Source organism: Pseudopodoces humilis, chromosome 4 (genome assembly GCF_049639895.1).
Source record: "Pseudopodoces humilis isolate 2021_Gansu_Grassland_sample_001 chromosome 4, ASM4963989v1, whole genome shotgun sequence".
NCBI lineage: Eukaryota > Metazoa > Chordata > Aves > Passeriformes > Paridae > Pseudopodoces > Pseudopodoces humilis.
Window position 1 is genome coordinate 69551839 of NC_142203.1, and position 13824 is coordinate 69565662.

Sequence of the window (13824 nt, forward strand, 5' to 3'; positions counted from 1 at the left end):
TTACCCTGGTCTTCACTGAAATCAGGGTTGAGATTGTTGTTTTATTTAAAGCTTGCAGCCTGCAGCTTTGATGTATGTTTTAAAAGGAGAAGCTGGCAGTAACCTTACTCTTGTGTTTGCAGTGATGGCAGACAATCCCACTGGATTGAGGATTGTCCTCCCTTAGGTCCTGACAGCAAAGAGACTAGCTGTGCCTTAGGGCTGGCCTGGAAAAGGCCATGTCCAGGTGAACCCCAGTGTTGTGTCAGCCCCAGGGGTGGGGACCATATACACCTCGAGGGTTGTGGCCCTATTTCTACTAACATTCACCCCAGAAAAGGTTTGTCAACACTGAATCTGGGGGTTTGCTAGTCCATGCTGTTCTCACAGGACACATACTTCAAGGCTCTTTGTCAGAGATGAGCACGAGGAGCCTGTTCTCAGTTTCCCTTGGTCTCTCCAGAAGGTCCTTCTGACTGTCCCCACCATCCCCATGGTTTCCCTTGCTAGATGGCACTGACAGCAAGGACATGGAGTAGATATTTGTGGCTATGGAATAGCCTGTGGCAGGAATAGAGACTCGTTTAGGAGCCCACCTTGCCCCACATCACCCCTTTTGCCCTAAATAATGCTTTTTCCTTCCTTTTCCATTTTTACCACACAAACCATAGCTGCCTTATGCCATTGGGCATCACTAGCAGCGGCCAACCCATACAGCATGGCTTGAGGGTTGAGATGGACTTTGTTTCACTCCTTTTGCAATAAAAGATGTTTTCCCAATGCTTTTCCTTTGACTTCTTCCTTGGGTGCGAGTGCCATCCATACACTTGGCTGATGACCAGGTAGGGGATGAAGCTGGCACTGCTGAAGATCTGCAGGCAGGTTGGCAATTTAGAGCACTCACAGCTCTAAGATTCAGGAGATCCTCAGTGATACAGAGGTCCTCCTAGGAATTGGTGCTTTGGGTTTGAGTTTGGTTTACATCCTCCCAAAACCTGGTGCAGTGTATAGGGAGTGTGTCTGAGGCTTGCCATGGACATGTGAGTGGGGTCAGCTCCATGCTGGGTCTCAGCTACATAGCAGTGCTTGAAAATACATCTACAATTGTGCATTGCACAGGGAGGAGTGTTAGTGGCAAAATCCAAACCCCAGAGGAGCTACAGCAGAAGTCCAGTTTGCTGCGAACTGGATTTCAAGGAGGTGCCCAAGGGGGACAGCAGAGCAGTGGCTGCTGGCCCAGGATACCCAAGCTGTGAGCATGTCCACACCTGCCTGAAATCACAGCTTTGATTAAAAATAAGGAAAAAGACAACAGGAAGGCAGAGCCCAAGGCTGGGGTGACTGTGGTGAAAGGACAAACTGACAGCAGTGGAGTTCCTTTGGGTACATGGCCAAGCTGTCTGCCTCAGGAAAAAATGCAACCTTCTCAACTTGGGCAGGAGCTGCCAGCCTGCAGATCTCTTGTGCCAGGAGAGCCATAAAGACTGTTTGTGCTGACACAAAATCCCAGAGGCCAAGTAGAGAAAAACAGTTTTTTATTTGTTTTTTATTTTGCATGTAGGGCTGGGCGTTTTTTAGCTCAGCAGTCATCAAAGAGGGCAGTAAACACTCCCTGCCAAAAAACAGGCAGCCTGTGGTGGGCCAGGTTCTGGAGGAGAGTTTCATGTCACCAGCACCTCCAGCAAAGAGCTCTTCCACGGCACTGGGAGTGTAAAAAATCAACCATGACTGAAGCTTAGCAAGGCAAACAGGATATCCCTCCAACAGCACACAGCTCCTCCCCTGGTAGGATGGCATGGAGAGGTAGCTGTGGTGCCACCTGTTCACAGGATGCCTTCAGTGCCTGTTCCCTGTGGCTTCCTGTGGCTCACCTGGGAAGAAAGGAAAGGCACTGAGGGACAGATTGGAAAGGAATGGAGGAGACATTTTTGCAGCCATGGGACCAGGCATCCCATGTCATCCCCACAGTTTGCAGGAAGTCTCAATGTTGCCTGTTTTTTTCCCCATCAGCCTGTGGTGTAGTTGGGTGGCAGAGCTGTGTGTGCACACAGAGCACTTTGATCACAGGGGCAGAGGTACTGTATGAGGGTGATGGAGTCTTGGCTCTCTCTCAGCACTGTGGGCATGAGCTTTGCAGGAAACTTTTTGTTCAAGGCAGCAACAATAGCTAGGGGAATTTTGCTGGGCCACCTCCTGGGACCCCCACCCCAAGACCAGATGTGAGGGACCATCTGGGGCTTTGAAGCAGCAGCTGTAGAAACACTTTCTCAGCCCTGGGGGAGGTGCCTCGTTGGAAACTACTATCATGGCATGGGAGAAAGTCTGTGGTAAGGATTCAGTGGTGCCCTGCTAACACTGAGCACAACTGCCAGACTGAACATTGCTTTCCCTTTCACATCCCTGGATTAAGGCTGGGTTTCCCTCTCCACTGCCATACCAGTGATATCATTACTGCAACTCCAGCTGCTCTCAGGGGCATCTAAAAGATGTTCTGTCTCATCCCACTTGGCACTGCTGTTGTGTCCATGCAGGGTCCTCATGACACAATGGACCTACTGATGGATAACAGGTTTGAGCCAGTTTTGGGTCTGCTTCCTCTGGGCGCCAAACAAGCTCTTGACTGAGTACAATGTTCCCCAGACCCATTTTGTTTACTTTTTATATGGAGCAGCCCTGGGGCAAACGCCTAAAAAAAGGGAGCTTTCTCTTACCCTGGGGCCACACACACACCTTTACCTCCCAGGTGCCCACTGAAAGTGAGCTGGAGCCAGCAAAATGGTCTGTCTCTCACTTTGGGAAGGCACACTGCAGCCCAGAGACCCCTGGACTCTCTTAAACTGCTCAGTTGTGTCAACCTAAAATTTCTTTTTGCTTAAAAATAGCGGGGAACGTTGGACCAAGAGTGGAGGGTGTTTCACAGCCAGCCTTCAGGACCTGCTGAGACATCTTCATTCTGGAGAGGTGTGGCAGAAGGATAGTGAAGGATCCACCTGCCATGGACAGGGATCTCCATTAACACAGGATGGGAAAACATTCTCAGTGGGGAAATTGAGGCAGCTGGGTACTTCGGCTGATTTGTTAATTGCCTGAACTCTCTGAGGGAGCCAAGTTCTCTCCTAGCAACTGACAGATTGCACCCTTTGTCCTAAACATGGTCCTAAAATCCACGTGGATCCTACTAAGTATAAACCCCTGCATGATGTCATATTAGGATTTAATCTCCACTACCATGAGATATCACCACATTTTACAGGTTTACCTGAATGCACACAATGAACATGGTTCTCAGTAATTTATAAAAGGGAGAAAACAATTGCCACAGCATTAGAAAGTGCTGTAGCTTTCTTGCTGCTCAGATACCTCAGGCCATGGGAAATGCAAACTCCTGACTCCTGCATCAGCTCCCATCTGATATAAAGGAGATGAAGTTTCACTTGATCATTGCACCACTCTGATTAAATTCACCATGAGCTGCAACATGATGAGAAAAAGGCAAATCGTGTGCCTTCCTCTTCAGGATAACCACAGATTGCTTTTTGTAAAAAAAAAAAAAAAGTACTTTGCTGCAGCTGCCTCCTTCACTGAGCACATGAAATTTTCAGTGTCCCAGGGGATCATCTGTGAAACTGGGTAACAAAGAAGACCATGTAATTGCCTTTAGACACAAGAAATGTGCATGGCACTTCTTGGTGGGAAAAGATTATGAGCAGAGACTGTGTTTCTGTATGTTACACTTGTCACGATTCAATAACAAAGACACCCATCCAATACATTTTAATAAGTTATTGTAGAACACTTACTTGCCACACAGAACAGTGGTCTCAGTGTCTCCTTCAAATTTGATTCTGAAATATTGCTACATTAAAAATTATTAAAATTCTCAGGTCATTAAAGCCATTGATACAACTAATCACTGAGTCTACTGCACAGCTGAAGAGGAGCCTGTTAGGAAACCCAGAGGAAATAGGCAACTTCGTCCAGATCAACGGGATAGTCGGTGAGCAGCACTGGGGTCTTCTCAAACAGCTCCCCCTTGTAGCTGCGCCACTTGCCCGCTGGCAAGTAGACATCCCGCTCCTGCTTGCCCATCTCCAGCACAGGAGCCACCATGAGGGTGTCCCCGATGAGGAACTGGGAGTCGATCCGGTGAGCGGCCTCGTCGCGGGGCGAGATCCACCAGATGGGACGGATGATGGGGTCGCCCGTGTCGGTGACCTCCCCCGCCAGCTCCAGCAGCAGCGGGGCTACCAGCGACTCGTGGAGCTCCGTGAACTTCTGCGCAATCTCCACCACCTCCTTGTCGTAGAGCCAGGGAGGGATGGAGAACTGCATGGAGGGCATGAAGGCCGACAGCTCCAGCCAGCGCACGTACAGCTCCCGGTCAGGGATCTCCACAGCTCCCTCTGTCCTGTTGGGGAGGAAATTTCCTCCAATCATATCTGGCAGCACAAATGGGTACCCCAGCATGCTGATGGTGAGGACAGTGGGGATGAGGGACTTGAGGCCAAGCTCGTAGCCCCAGACAGAGTCCCGGTCAATGATGCGGAAGAAGCAGGAGATGTTCTGTGACTGGTAGCCCACGCGCACCTCGGCCAGCTCGTAGAAGGGGATGGCCATCTCCGTGTAGCGCCGGGACCAGATGCTGGGGTCCGACAGTGGGCGGAAGGTGCTGAACTGCTTGGGCAGGTAGCTGGTCTCACCCGCGTCAAACTTGAAGGATGAGATGCCATACTTGTGCCGGAGCTGGCGCAGGTGGCTCTGGAACCAGTCACGGGCTGCTGGGTTGGTGAAGTCCAGGGTGGCCCCGATGCCGTTCCACCACTCCACCATGGCCGGCAGCCGCCCCGACGGCTCCTTGATGAACAGCTGACGCTCAATACCCACACCAAAATTGGGTGAATTTGCGTGTATAAAAGGATGAATCCACAGAGTGACCTTAAACCCATCTTCTCTCAGCTTTGCAAACATCTCTGTTACACTGGGGAACTTGGCAGGGTCAAAGTCAAAGTCTCCATAGGCTTGGGTGTACATGTCATCAATCTCAATGTGGCTGCAGTTAAAATGGTACTTCTTAATGTCACTTGCAAAATTCAGAACTTTATCCTGGTTTATGTCTTTTTTGTAGAGGGCCCATGTGGACCATATGGGGTATCGGAAAGCGTTCTCAGCAGGGATCTTGGAGGGCTTGTTGAAGTACCTGCGCACCATGTACTTGTGGATGGAGGTGACGTCGGAGCCCACGCAGACGCGGTAGCTGAGCTCAGGGAAGGGCTGCTGGCCCGGTGGGGGCTTGTAGGGTGAGTCCTTGTAGCGGGCCTGGAAGAAGAGGGTGCGCTCGGTGGCGTTGAAGCCCAGGTGGAAGGGCACGGAGTCGTTGATCTTGATGGCTGCCGCCTTGGAGGAGAGCCAGTAGCGCTCGAGGATGCCACCAAAGCTGTCACGGAAGGAGTAGACGTCGCTGGTCACGTAGGGCACGGGCTCCTGGTAGCCGGCCAGGCGGATGGGCCAGTGCTGGGTGCTCATCTCTGAGCCCCCGTACCAGTGGGCGTCCTCCCAGAACATGGTGTGCTCCACGGCCGGGCCGGCTGCCAGCTCCTCCCAGCGCACGCGGTAGCACATCACCGTGTCCTTGGGCTTCACCGTCTGGATGAAGAAGTTGAGCGGCCCCTGGCTCGAGCGCGAGCAGCTCAGGATCTCGCCCTCCTTGGAGCACGACTCCAGGTCCAGGCTGCCCGAGCGGAAGGCCAGCCGGAACACCACCTCCCCGTGCTGGTTGCGGATGACGAAGCCGTCTGCCCGCAGGTCCATCAGCTCCGTCTTGAGCCGCTCCGCCTTCCTCAGGGACACGGTGTAGTAGCACCAGGCCACCACTGCAGCAATGAACAGGATGAGGCCCAGAAAGATGGCACCCAACATGGGCCTCAGCTCCTTGGAGGGCTTCTGCTTCACCCGTGTGACATTTTCAGTCAGCTGCCTTTCTTTGGCATGCCACTTTGGAAAGTTTCCATGCTTTCCTGAGCGGTGGGTAATCTGAGTGTCCATTATTCCTTTGCAGCCTCAACACCTGGTTAGCAATTTTGCTGCTGAATTCTTTTACTCCAGCCGGTGAAGAGAAAATCCAATATGCTGCATGAAGCAGCATTCACAATGTCCTTTCCAAAGCTTGTCCACTCACACCTGCAATGGTTTTTCATAAAATAGAGAGTTATAAACACCAAAAAACCCAATTAAATCTTGCTGAGGGCTGCAGCTCCTCTGCTCTGTCTGCAGCCCAGCCTCCCTGCCTTCTGGCTCTGGCTCACTTTGCTCTGTAGTGGCAGCCTGCTCACTGGCAGCTGTGTTGAGCTTTTTTGGACATGCTTTTTGGAGCATGTCTGTGCCAGGATTCCTATGACCCTCTCTTGGCTGCAGCCTTGCTCTGTCCCACAGAGCAAGGATGAGGGGATGAAAGTCAGACTAGAGCCTGGAGGAGAATGGGGCCAGGGGAAGGGGCTGGTACCTGAGCACACAAGCTGGACATCACAGGCTGCTCTGTGTTTACATTAATTATGAGCCCTGCTGGATTTCCTCTCCTGCCCACAACCTCTCTGCATTAAACACAGGCAGAGAAATGCTGTACTGGTCTCCAGCCTCCACCTGCTGCTCCCACCACACTCCCAAGGATGCAGCTGACAAAAGACGTTTCATCTCCCTGCACTTTGCTCCTTCCCTGAACTGCATGGGGATGTGGGGGTGTGGGGATGTGTTTCTCTTTCCCTTCAACTGCCTGCCTTGCTACCTACTCCAAAGCCATCACCCCAGAAAAGCCCCTCTGGCCCTTACAGGGGAAAAAGAGAATATTCCACTACATCTCTGTCTCTGTTTTCTTATTATCATTCAGTTCTCCTAATTTATTACAACTCTGTAACTCCTGGGTTTATGCCAAGCAAGATGCTATACTGCAGTGGGGCTGGAAGATGTTTTGGTACAGAGTATGAGGATAGGTATATAAAATTGAAGTTATTGCAAGACCAGGACTACATCAAAACATTGTTTTGCTGAGAAGTGCACAGAAGCTGACGTGTTCCAGCTGCATCAAGCATTACCAAGCCAGCTAATGCAGCACAGCTGAGCATCTACAGCCAAAGCATCTACACAGGCAGGAGAAACTGAGACTGGTGGCTCAAGGCAATGCATTCTGCGCAACCCTGGCCCCTTCCTGGGGTCTGTGTGATCTGACAGGATGAAAACTTGCAGGAGTAGCCTATATGAAGAGGGGGAAAAGGAGCCAGTTTGCTCATCGGAGCTGTGTCCAGCAATAAATGGCTGCCTGTATTTACCCGTGTCACCATGACATCAGTATCTAAATATACAGAGATGATAAGCCACCCAGGCAGCCATTAAAAATGCCAGAGGTCACCGCATTTTGGATCGATCACAACAGATCCCAAACCACCCAAATTAACTGCCTGGTTAGTTTTTGAAGTGTGTTCTAGGGATGAGCGAAACTTAGCTGAGAAAAAGGGCTGGAGTGGGTAAATGTGTTCTCAGAAAAGCCCTGGCCAGGGAAGGAGGGTAAGAAAAGGAATGTTATTGCTGCCCCAAAGAGATGGTGATCCAGGACATGGGTGGTTTTGGGGAGCAGGTTGGATTGCACGTGCTTGGGGCACTCTGCCAGCCCCAAAGTGCTCAGACCTGGCAGCCTCCCAGCGCTGGCCTGGCTCCTGAAATGGCTTTGAAGCCCTGCCCTTGGTGGTTTCCAGTGAAACCCTTGTGTTTTTGCAAAACAAGATTTTCACTTTGAAGGTGTTATTATGTGCTGGGTCAGACCTTAGTTGCTGGCTTTGGAGCTTTCTTCCTCTTCTTCCTTCTTCCTTTCACCCTCACAGCCACCCTGGGGACAGGACTCTCCTGTAAGACAAGTTGTACCATTTTCCAGGTGAAAAAATAAGGAATGGAAAGGGAGGGTTTTCTTCTTTTTTCTTATTTATTTTTTCTTTTTTTTCTTTCTTTTTTCTTCTTTATTCTTTTTCTTTTTCTTTTTGTTTTTTTTTTTTTATTCTTTTTTTTTTCCCTGGTAATATTAGGCAACATATTAAAAAACCCAAAACACATGGACATCATGAGTCAAAAATCTGTCCAAGAATAAAGGATGTGAGGAAAATTTCTAAGCTTTCTGTGCAGTGATTTCACTCCCAGAGAGTTGGTTTAAATCCCCTGATTTCCCCAGGAGCAGAAGATTAGGGGCAGGAAAATTGCAAAAACCAAGCAAGCCGGAGCTCCTGAGCCAAGCCATCCTGTCTCCAGTGTATTTTGGGTTTTCCTCACTCCTATGATGTTGTGGGATGCCACATTGATAGGCCAGCCCTGCTCCTCACAGAGAAGAGATGAGATGTGAGTGATCAGTGGGGAGAGCAGGCACTGGCACTTCTGGAGGCAGCAAAGGATGAAATTGGTATTCCTAGCATAGATTCCACCAGGGTGAATGAGTTTCTGAAGCTGCATTACATCTCTGGAAAGCATTAAACATCTGCTGGCCTAGCTGTCAGCCTGAGTGAAGCCTAGGGGTGGTGAGAAGAATTTTTGCTATGGGGTGCACAGAGGTGACCCAGAGCTCAGATCCAGCCCTATCCTTGCTCCATCCATGGGGTTATGGCATCACAGAGACCCTTACCTGTGAGTATTTAACTGGTCCTTGCAAAGCCTCTCTGCTCTGCGGGTGCTTTATTAACTCACCCAGAGTGCAAGTGCTCCCAAATCAGGGGAGGGCTGAATTCTCCAACAGTGCCCTGGAAGCCAGATGCCCCAAGGATACCAGCACTGTTGTGTTATATTTGGGCTGCTTTATCAGGTGCTAATCAGGTATGGATCTGGACCTATCTGCCCCCAGGCTGAAAGAAGCCAGGATTCCTCACCCCAAGGAACTTACCAGAGCTTAGCATGCACAGATTAAACATTGACATATCCAGCACTGTGATAAGCAGAAAATGAGACAGGACTTTAGACCCTCTTATAGCTAAACAGGGGCTTCAAGGGTTTCAAGTGACAAAACACATATCAGCCAGCTCGAAGGGCAGCTACACACTTAAACCCCTTAGTGCACCTACCCTGAGAGTCTCCTTCCCCCACACCAAATTTATCCCCAGAACCTTCCCCTGTCTCTTGGCACCTGTGTCACAAGTTTTTCAGGCCTCCATTCAGGTTCCAGCTATGTGATTCCTGAATCCTCAGATTTTCAGCATTCTAAGACTCTGAGGCTGCCTTGGTGCTAACAGCACCAAGGTCAGGGTTTTGATTCCTGTATGGGCCATTCCCTTAAGAACTGGACTAAAGGATGATGCCCATGGGTCCCCTCCAACTCAGAATATACTGTGATTCTGCATATGTTTACCTTCCTGGTGGTTCAGGAAGAGCATCACTCTTTAAAGAACCCACCAGGAAACAATTTGTCCTTTAAACAGAAGGACATTTTCCTATATTTAAGTTTATTTTACAGGTTAGCAAACACTTAGTCACTATCAGGTGCTTTTAAGGAGAGTATACAGGTCCTAGCAGAAAGAACCATAGGTAGCTAAACATAATAAGCCATAAACAAACTACTGCCCTGTCAAATGCTGCAAGAATTGATTAATCATTTACCAAGATCTTTTAGACTGTTTAAAATGGACCTTTTTAGCAGAAGTCATGCGAAGTAGAAAGCAGTTCCCATTAACTCTCATTTCCCGCAGCAGCTTGACAAATATGGGTGGTGTATGGGGGATTTATTGCCACAGAGGACCTGGGGGAGGTTTGCTCACCATTTTTTTCTGTGCATATAGATGATGTGAGAAAAGAGGTATCTGATGTGTATCCAGCTCAAGGTTATCACATGAGCTGCCACAGATTAGCTACAAGCCCAACAAGGCTTGACACAGGGTGGAAGTGGCTGGGTGGTGGCTGCAGAGGGTGAAGTGACATTGCTCTGCAGTCCATGTGGTGCAGGTAGGGACAACAACATCTCTGCCAGCAGCACACAGCACTTACAGAACACCTGGAGCAGCACAAGGAGGTGGAGAGAAAGGACACAGTTGGAGTCTGTCCCTCAGAGTGGTGCAGGATCCTGCTCCACCTGGAAATACACTCACTTGTGTCCTGAAGCAGGGAGGACACCAGCCCCAGTGCTGGGTGCACCCTTCACCCCACGCCAGGGCTTTTAGAAATTCCTGATAGCTGCAGTGAGGGGGCAAGGATGACTGGCCTCACTGCTTCAACCCTTGGCCCCTGGGGGTCTCACACAGCTCCTCGGGCTGAAGCAGCAGTTTGGTTCATATTAACCCCATGCCAGCTGCAGTCAGACCAGCTGAGAGGCCTGTATCCTGCACAAGGAGAGACCTTCACCAGCTCACACCACCAGACAACTCTGAGCAGGCTTATTTCTGGAAGCCATCCTGATTTGGGAGGCTCTTCCCCACTCCCCACGGTTCCTGATGCCTGGAGCATTTGTGGCTCACCTCAGTACAAATGCAGACCTCGGTCTGGCTGCACAGACATTGCTGGTTTCTGCCTGTACAGAGTTCTGCTGCAAAGCTGATTACCCTGTGCAAGCCTGACGGTGTCATAAGCCCCCTGAAGCCTTGAAAATCCAGCTCAGGTCTAGAGCAGGAATATTACCCCAGATTTTTCATAATCCAGAGGATTCCAGTCCCCCAGTACTGGGGAAAAAAGTAGAGTTTACTGCAGAGGTCTTTCATTCCTAATTGCTGTGGTAGCAGGAACTGGAAGACCCACTCCTGTCCTCTTCTTCCAACAGACTCCTCCTCCAAAGTCAGCAGAAAAAAGCCTTGCAAAATCAACTTTTTTCCCTGTTTCAGAGCTCTCTCTGACTCCTCAAGATGCAGTGTCCATGCGCTGCTCCAAGCTGCCAGTAGTGGCCACAGCATCCCACTGCAATCTGGGAGCCGCTCTGCTCATATCCTTGGGAAGGAGCTCCACCTGCCGAGCTGGTGGCTCAGGCTGAAACCCAGGGACCATTGCCAGACTTGTCCCAGGGCTGTGGGGTGACTGGCACCGAGCTCATCAGACCCTATTTACCATGATCAGCGCTTGTGAGGAGCTCTAGGGGGGTTCTGAGGTGCCTTTTCCCCAAACAAACCATACAAAGAGGGATCAGCAAAGCACAGGTAAGGGGAGAAAAGGTCCTTGTGTGCCTCAGCTGCAATCATCAGCCAGTGAGCAGGCTGGGGGACTGTGGAAATACAGGAAAACAGGAGAAAAAAAGGGTGCTGTCATCTCAGTCTGCTTTGAATGCAGTAGGCTGAGCTCATGCAAGGTGAAGGACAGAGAGATAAAGAGGCTCAATTCTTGAAAGCTTTTCTTGAAGAACTGCTCTTGCTTGCAATTTTTTTGTGATGATGAGTCAGAAACCTACCATGGAAGCAGGACAGGTGGGTCCTTGAGGGATGCTGCAGGCTCTGAATGGGTTAAGCCAACAGCATGTGCCAGGGTGAGGGGTCCTGGGCAATGCACCTCATGGGTCCCTCACCTGTGGGACTTCTTGTGGCACTTAAGCACCCACAATGGGAGATGAGGCTCTCAGATAGGCTGAGAGTTCTGGGTTCTCTACAGTCTCAGTCTGCTGCTCACATGGGAGCGGGTCAGCAAGGACTCATCTAAACCCAGGCATCTCTGGAGCTGTTGCTTTATCCCAGACCAGCTCCACTTCCCATCTGAGGGAGCATTTTGGCATGCAAAAATCCCTTTTTCTTTCTGCATCCCTTCTTGGAGATACAGGATCTTTACCATAGTTATTTTCCTAACATCTGATGCCATTTAATCTGTGTGATGAAAGGCCCCAAAGCAGAGAAAACCTGCCAAAGGCCAGAGAGTTAAAACAAAGCCAATAAGCATTTCCACCTTGCCCAGAGGATGTTACCTTTGGAGAGAGGATTTCACCTCAAAATACTGAGCAAACTCCCCAGAACACCAGTCCTCCTCACTCTGCAGACACATTGTGAATTTTGCCATTTCTTTTCTGAGATAACAGTAAGGGTAAAGGATTGAACTCAGATTTTAGACCTCTTCCTGATGTCTCCAGTGTCACAAAGCACAGTGCTGGCTACAAGGCTGGGGTGAAAGTGTAACAGATGGCTGTGCTGTTCCTGAGCATCCCACAGGTTTAGAGCTAGCAAAATATTTGTCTCCGCTTGCTCTCCCAGCTGTTGTGTGCTAGAAAGCAGTGTCTGTCTCACACCAGAAAGGGCTGCAGTTGGTGTGTAGTGAGTGACCCCTCTGTGTGAAGGTGTGGTGGCCAGCACCACACCACAATCAGGAGATGAAGTTTCACTTGATCATTACTTCACTCTGATTAAATTCACCATGAGCTGCAACATGATGAGAAAAAGCAATGCACCCATCAAGCTGATGATGGAGACAAGAACAAGGCTGCTCCACAGGACTTGGGATGGCAAGGACTAACTGATGTGGAAATTATGTGACCGAGAGTCAGCTCCTGCTCCACGTGGGAGAGGCCACAGCTGGAAAATAGCTTGCTCTCTCCTAGGGGCATTCCAGGAAAAGCTGTGAAAACAATTTGAAGAAACCTTCCCTATGAGGCTACACCATTCCCTAAGAGAGTCAATGCAGCGGGGAGGAACGGGCTCTAAGGACACAGAGCAACTTTTTATGCAAGTATTTTCTTGCACATAGAAGAAAGAAGGCCAGAGTGGTGTCCTGAAACCCTAAAAATCTCAGTGGCTAATGTTCAACTGATTCTTTTTGGTCTGTGCTGACAGGTTGCTGTTAGACTGACCACTTTTCTCTGTGGACTAAATGTGGCATTGGTTTCTGGCGTGGGCTCTCCTCAGTCTGGTGCCAAAAAGATGCAGTGAAGAGTGTTTTCATTTTCAGTCCCAGTCAAGTAGCAGAGAATTTAATATCTGCATTTTTTTTAAATTAAAAATGCCTATAATTTATCACAATTTGACCTATTCCCATGGGGGAAAAACTGACAGTAATCACAAAGAAACTAGCTGGTATTTTTCTTAAGTACAGTGCTACAGTCAGACAGCACCAACCTCACCAGGACAAGAATTTACCCCAACCCTCCCCTTTGTTTGATTGTAGAACATTATTTATATTTATATTTATATTTATATTTATATTTATATTTATATTTATATTTATATTTATATTTATATTTATATTTATATTTATATTTATATTTATATTTATATCTAGATTTAGATTTATATCTAGATTTAGATTTAGATTTAGATTTAGATTTAGATTTATGCTATATCCACATTTTGTTTGAAGCCAGGTTATGCCTCTGATAGTGGAAAAGCTGGGAGCCATCATCCCAGGTCTGGGCAAAGAGGGAGCTGCACCATTGCGAGGCCCTGACCTGACACCATCCCCTTGCATGGATCCCAATACTGCACTGTTTTTATTTGATAGTTTGGGCACTAAAGGAAGCAAATCCCAGCCCTCCAGCTGACTCCTGGTCTCATGGGAAAAGCTGGGTGACATTGGTGCCTTTCAGGACTGGACCCCAAAAGTGAAAGTGAAGCCACCATTTTTCAAGTGTTTTTGTGCAAAAGGTTTAATATTTTATTAAAGTGAGAATGACCTCAGCAACCAGAGGAGATGGACAAGGGAGAGGAAGTGGATGAATGGGAACATATTGCTAGCAAAATTGTAATTCTTGCTCGCTCTGCCACTGTTTACCTGTCGGTCTTTGCTGCTTTCCATTTGGGAAGGATGTGAGGTTTCCTCTCCGTGCAGAGCCCAAAGTGATGCATGAAAAGACAAATTCAACCCAAGCAACCCTCAGGATGATGATCAGGGTAAACTCACAGCAGGAGCCTACTCCCCCATCCAGGAGCTCAA

The 13824-nt window shown here is 49.0% G+C and overlaps 1 protein-coding gene across 1 annotated transcript; it reads right to left on the minus strand.

The window, feature by feature from the left end:
- Positions 1–3924: 3924 nt before the first annotated feature.
- Positions 3925–6021, minus strand: LOC102108902 (alpha-galactosidase MYORG-like). Its single transcript, XM_005530395.2, has one exon. It carries the CDS (start codon positions 6019–6021, stop codon positions 3925–3927), a length of 2097 nt encoding a protein of 698 aa, XP_005530452.2.
- Positions 6022–13824: the final 7803 nt, after the last annotated feature.